Here is a 6,375-nt window from a genome sequence, read left to right as displayed (position 1 = left end):
AAAAAAAAAAAAGGAAACGTGACAAACAAGCAAAAAAGTCACTTTTAAGAGAACATGAGAAACTAATTTTTATTTTGTGCACCAACTTGGCTATTGACTAAATATTTTTGGCTTAAATTGGCTTCCGTACATCGTCAAATACACAATCAAATCATAACCAACATACTCATAACAGTTAAAGGTTTGGGAAATTCTAAATCAACACCAGTTAATTATATTACAGTTATTTACTTTGCATTTACTGGGTAATTTCTAAAGCTGCCCGCTTCTCAGACACAAACTATTTTATCATTTCAGGTAACATAATGCCTTTTACACAAAATACAGATTATATAGAGTTTATTTTTTGGTAACCATTGGGACTCCATACTAGTGTATAAGAGGCTTTAATCTCAGTGCGCTTCTTCACAGTGAAAGCACAGGATGAGTTAGATTAGCAGAGGATATATTGTGGTTACATTTGGGCAGAGATGATGGTGCCTCAGGCGTTGGTGGTAGGTCCGTCCTTCTTGCTGATCTGACAGTAGAGAGCCATGGAGAAAGCCAAGCCGAAAATCTGCAGGAACAACAAATGACTCATTATTAAAACTTTAATAAAATAAGACAAAAGAAAATATAAAAATGGTCATTGTTAATCTTTGGGTCTCTTCCACATGGCGGGTCTTTTGCCCCATCCCCTTCCCCTCACCCCCAGCTGGTCGCAGCAGACAGCTGGCGCTCCCTAAACCTGGTTCTACAAGAGGAATCAGGCACCCCCAGGCAACTGTTTTTGTGATTTGGCGCTATATAAATAAAATTGACTTAATGCCAATTAATTAATTAATCTGCTTTTTGCATGTTCTACAATTTTTCTATCAAGAGAAAAAAAAAAACTTAAAAATTAGAGTATGACTTTTTATCGAGTGAACTCAAATGTCCCCTGAAGTGATGTGGTGACTGTATGTGTCAGCTCACCAGCAGGACGGCGATGCCGAAGGCAATTCCCAGCACTATCACCATATTCTCCTTCATCAGGTTGACGATTCGGGTGGAGCAGGGCTGCAGGGTGAGAGCAGAGCAGCGTGGGTTATTATGGTTCATTTAACTGTGTCTCAGCGATGAGAGTAAAGTAAGAGTGTGGATTTCTTGTTCAGATATAAAGTGAAATCAGATTCCTGCTGGGATGCTCAATCCAGTGTTCAGCAGTCACAGCCTTACCGTGCTGTAGTAACCTTCTGAGCCACACTCAGCACCGGGGACAGGGGTGGGACTGTTGGTGACGTTGCAGCGACAGGATTCTGGGAATGGATCTGGAGACCAGTCTGTCTTTCCGTTCACAAGACCACAACACTTGAGCTGGGAAGAAAATACAAATAGGATTGGAACTAGTGTAATAGTTCTAGTAAAGCCCTTATTGCTGTTCAGCCTGTCACAATACAGAGGCTTTCCAAAAGTATTTGGCCCCCTTGATCTTTTCCACATTTTGTCACATTACAGCCACAAACATGAATCTATTTTATTGGAATTCCACGTGAAAGACCAATACAAAGTGGTGTACACGTGAGAAGTGGAACAAAAATCATACATGAGTCCAAACATTTTTTACAAATAAATAACTGAAAAGTAGGGTGTGCGTAATTATTCAGCCCCCTGAGTCAATACTAGAACCACCTTTTGCTGCAATTACAGCTGCCAGTCTTTTAGGGTATGTCTCTACCAGCTTTGCACATGTAGAGACTGAAATCTTTGCCCATTCTTCTTTGTAAAACAGCTCCAGCTCAGTCAGATTAGATGGACAGCGTTTGTGAACAGCAGTTTTCAGATCTTGCCACAGATTCTCGATTGGATTTAGATCTGGACTTTGACTGGGCCATTCTAACACATGGATATGTTTTGTTTTAAACCATTCCATTGTTGCCCTGGCTTTATGTTTAGGGTCAGTCTCAAGTCTTTTGCAGACTCCAAGAGGTTTTCTCCCAAGATTGCCCTTTTTTTGGCTCCATCCATCTTCCCATCAACTCTGACCAGCTTCCCTGTCCCTGCTGAAGAGAAGCACCCCCAGAGCATGATGCTGCCACCACCATATATGACAGTGGGGATGGTGTGTTCAGAGTGATGTGCAGTGTTAGTTTTCCGCCACACGCATTTTGCATTTTGGTCTCATCTGACCAGAGCACCTTCTTCCACATGTTTGCCGTGTCCCCACATGGCTTGTGGTAAACTGCAAACGGGACTTCTTATGGTTTTCTGTTAACAATGGCTTTCTTCTTGCCACTCTTCCATAAAGGCCAACTTTGTGCAGTGCACGACTAATAGTTGTCCTATGGACAGATTCCCCCATCTGAGCTGTAGATCTCTGCAGCTCATCCAGAGTCACCATGGGCCTCTTGGCTGCATTTCTGATCAGCGCTTTCCTTGTTCGGCCTGTGAGTTTAGGTGGACGGCCTTGTCTTGGTAGGTTTACAGTTGTGCCATACTCCTTCCATTTCTGAATGATCACTTGAATAGTGCTCCGTGGGATGTTCAAGACCTCATAGAGATGCCTCAGGGTTGGGAAACTGACATTTGTCACCATGTATTTACATTGCATCATACCACTGACAGACTTGCAGGCAGTTGAATGCACAGTGCCCTCTGGTGGATGTGTGCAGTATGCACAGTCAATCTCATGACGTGTAGATCTGTATTCAGGCGCAGTTCATCTTAAATTTGATGTCCCAGCATTTTAGTTTATTCCCCCTGGTCATGTGTGAGCAGCAGGCAACTGGTTATTCATTTTTGGGTTACATGTTGGGCTTCAGGAAATGTAAATACAATGAGATACCCTGTATAATACCAGCACATTCAAATACCACAAGTGTGTTTCAAGATTTAGGTTAACTTGTGTATCTGATTGACTGCGTCTAGGAAAGTCTTTCTGTATTACTGAAGAAAAACTGTGTGTGTTAGTTACATCTTTCTGCAGATTCTTCAGGTCACTTTTCACCGTGTCAGGTTGTTTTGCAAGTGGCAACATATCTTTCAACTGCTTGTTCACCCAGTCTTCCATCTGCAAACAGAAACGCAACTTGACGTTTGAGCCTCATCAAAAATAAAATTAAGTAGTCACATAGTCGCTATTTTTACCTTATTCTGGCTCACAGCTCCTGCGATGCCTGCTGCCACCAGGAGGATGAAGATGATGAGAAGGAAGATGAAGAACTGAGGGAACACACATGATATAGATCAACAATTTTTGTAAGACTTGCTGAGGCGAAAAGTTAAGCAAAATGTGTGTTCTGTCCACCTAAAGTTCACACATCTTTTTAATCGACAAAAACATTTGTGTCATAGTAACAAACCAACATATTTCAGTTTTTTAATCTTACAACTTAGCTGAAATAACTTCAACATAGATAGAAACCCACCAGCAGTTGGCAAAAGTTTCAGTTACTGAACATCAGGTATGTGTGTCGGTACAATCCCTCAGTGTAGGTTTCATTAACTAAGTAATGTGATTTGCTTCGCCTCCCTCCAAAAACATTCCCAAAATAATCAAAATGTGATGCTCACCAGCAGCAACATGCAGCGGCTCTCTCTGTAGGCTCCACAGCAGCCCAGGAAGCCGAGAACCATGATGATCGTGCCGATGGCAATCATCAGGTTGACTGCAGGGAAGTACTGATCGGTGATCTGTGGACAGATGAGGTGGAAGTCAAAGGCAAAGTCAAAGGTTGATCTAAAGTTTTAAAAACACCTATATGTGTTAGAGAGGATGTTGAAGTTTGTCTTTATGGAATAGTTTACGTGTGATCAGAGAAAATGTGATGAATGTCTGAGTGACAGATGGAAAAATACACAAGGATAAAGGCAATGTGAAGTGAGTGCACGTTTCAGATGACTGGTCCTGGTTGCTGAGCATGAGAGTAGCTCTGATGCGATACATAAAGCTCTGAAGGCAAAGCTGGAATCACAGTAAGTTTTATTTACCACATATTCTCCCTGAAGAATGAAACAAAGTCACCTTTTGAGTGTTACCACAGATGATATAAATACAGTAAAGACTTATTCTTGTATGAGAGGTCCACACATCATCTGGAATCCATTGAAGAGACCCACTGTGACACCACTATACTACACTATTGCCTGCACAAAGCCTTAGAACATGCACTTTTGTGCTCATCTATGCAATACTGCAGTCTCTTTAAAGTCCATCACTGACTCACCTGGTTTCCACCCTTGCTGACTCTCAGGTAGATGGAGACGGCTAGGATGAGGCAACCGCTCAGCTGGAGGGAGAAGAAGATGGAGATTAACCGAATGAGCCAATTTTACAGAATCTAGCGACATCTGGTGGTGAAACTCTGCAGCAGCGCAATAACAAAATAGACATTGTGACATTTAACAAGCACTTCAATCCTCCCTGGAGGAAAAAGCTCTAAAGCTTACCTTTAACATCTAAGTCAGGGGAAAGAAAAGTTTTCAGAATTTGTAATGCATGGCAATATTTCCAGGTATATACACATGATAATATTTAACATGGGGCAGACAATTACCAGCAGGAATAAAATGGACACATCTACTCAAAGGTGACTTTCTTGTAAATACAAGATTGTTTGTGTAGTGTTGCTGAAATTGCTTATTTTAGTGCAAGTGACGAAAATATTTTTTTATTTTTTTATCTACCTTTTAATGTTTTAATTTTGATTTTCTGATTCTGCCATTATCAATGTCCTCCAGTAATGAGAGCCAAAGCTATGCAGCAGCATCACATTTAGACATGACACAGCACTGCCTAATCATGTTAAAGTAAAAATTACAACATTGTCCTTTATTTTCATCAATCATACTGATTAGAATAAGATTAATACATTTAAAATACATTTGATAAAAATCATAAGAGAACACTTACAGAAGGAATAGAGGGACAGAGTCCAAATAAATAAAAATCAATAAATGGTTTGACTAGGGTTACCAAAACATCTACCAGTTACCATAAGATCCTTTGTCACATCCAGCTTACTTTGAGCTGCCGCCCCCCCCAAATAAATAAATAAATCTGACACTTCTCATGTTTCCAGAGTTTTTTTATGTGAGGTCCTGATCACATGTGCATAAGTAAGCAGAGATTGTCACAGCTGTGAACCAAATTAAGCCACATCTGTCTGGTTAGTTTGATAACGGTCGCCGCCAACCACATATTTCTAACTGAAGAACAGGGAGATGGGACTGAGCAAAAAGGAATGAAAAAACCCTTTTACACTCCAACAAAAGGTAGGTGGGTGTGTGTGTGTGTGTATTTTTTATTTTTTTTTCAGGATGCAACACCTCAAACTGCACCTGAGATAACAGCTGGTAGTGTTATCTCCCTGGTACTGATCTGTGTGGACTGTGTCTAGGATTTAGGCGGCTGGAACAAACATTGCTCAAATATCTCTAAAAGTAAAACCCTGGTTAACTTTAAAAGGTCACAATTAGTGATTTAAAGTTACAGTCAGCTCTTTCCCTGTGCACGTGTTCTGGGTCAGTTCCTCGAAAACATGCCCAGCTGGGGGAAAGTAGATTTCCGTGATTAAAAAGGTCACAGATATACAGCAGGGTCAGGTTCCTAGTCAATCACAGGAATGTTAAGCAGCAGCATAGCATTGACTTCCTAGATCGTCTGTTTCCTGTAGTACATTTTGTACACTGAAAAACACATTGAGGTTGTTTTCTCCTTGTGGCTACAATTAGATTTAAAAGACAAAAGATGGACTTTCAGATGAAGTCGGAGGGGACGTGCTCATTTCTAAGAACAAAGTCATTAAAAGGTCATAATGGCAGGAAGGACGCGCACTTCAAGTTCTTTATGGGGAAACCTTTTCTGCACAAACATTTTCTATACTGAAAAGTGTTTGAGCATTTAAAATATTCTCATATTCCCACTCATAAAGCATTTTAGCTGTAACCCCTGCATATTGACACACAAAGTCATTTAATTCACTTAAAAAGTAAAACTGGTGATTAGAAGCAGTGAAAGCTTGAGAAGGTTTACAGTTTTGTCAGATTTGGGCTGCTGCTTTCCCCTTTTAAAATCATTTTGTTTGAAAATCTGTGACGGGAGAAGTCTTGACCAAGTGCACAGAGGAAAGCTGTACAGATCATTATGAGATTAACAAAAATGACAAACTCATAACATATGCAGAATTAAAACAAGTCGGAGCTCCTCAAAAAACAAAAAGATTTAAAAAAAACAAAAACAAAAAAAAAAAACGCTCTGTGTCATTTCCCGTGCTTTAAATAGTCCTCGATATCACACACAAACAAGTCGTAGACATCTTTTGGGCAGATGACAGCAAAGTGACGTTCAGTCTGGTTTAACAACAAACAAAACCCTGCTGATGGCGATACTGCCCGAGGTGAAACAAAACAAAACTC

At 40.4% G+C, this 6,375-nt stretch overlaps 1 protein-coding gene across 2 annotated transcripts in view; it reads right to left on the bottom strand.

Moving 5' to 3' along the window:
* Positions 1 to 42: 42 nt before the first annotated feature.
* The window catches only part of LOC102214725 (tetraspanin-8-like), a 12,080-nt gene continuing 5,747 nt past the window's right edge, over positions 43 to 6,375 (bottom strand). For both annotated transcript variants that reach the window (XM_005742330.2, XM_005742329.2), the window contains exons 3-9: positions 4,185 to 4,247; positions 3,532 to 3,651; positions 3,106 to 3,180; positions 2,933 to 3,028; positions 1,198 to 1,335; positions 955 to 1,038; positions 43 to 556 (exon numbers count right to left, since the gene is read on the bottom strand). In XM_005742330.2, the coding sequence (XP_005742387.1) occupies positions 482 to 556; positions 955 to 1,038; positions 1,198 to 1,335; positions 2,933 to 3,028; positions 3,106 to 3,180; positions 3,532 to 3,651; positions 4,185 to 4,247 (651 nt within the window). In that variant the 3' untranslated portion in view covers positions 43 to 481. The remainder of the gene's footprint in view (positions 557 to 954; positions 1,039 to 1,197; positions 1,336 to 2,932; positions 3,029 to 3,105; positions 3,181 to 3,531; positions 3,652 to 4,184; positions 4,248 to 6,375) is intronic.

Source organism: Pundamilia nyererei, unplaced genomic scaffold, assembly GCF_000239375.1.
Source record: "Pundamilia nyererei isolate P.nyererei 1_Seehausen unplaced genomic scaffold, PunNye1.0 scaffold00119, whole genome shotgun sequence".
NCBI classification, from domain to species: Eukaryota; Metazoa; Chordata; class Actinopteri; order Cichliformes; family Cichlidae; genus Pundamilia; species Pundamilia nyererei.
The sequence above is the reverse complement of the archived record's forward strand: the minus strand, read 5'-3'. Positions and strand labels throughout refer to the sequence as shown.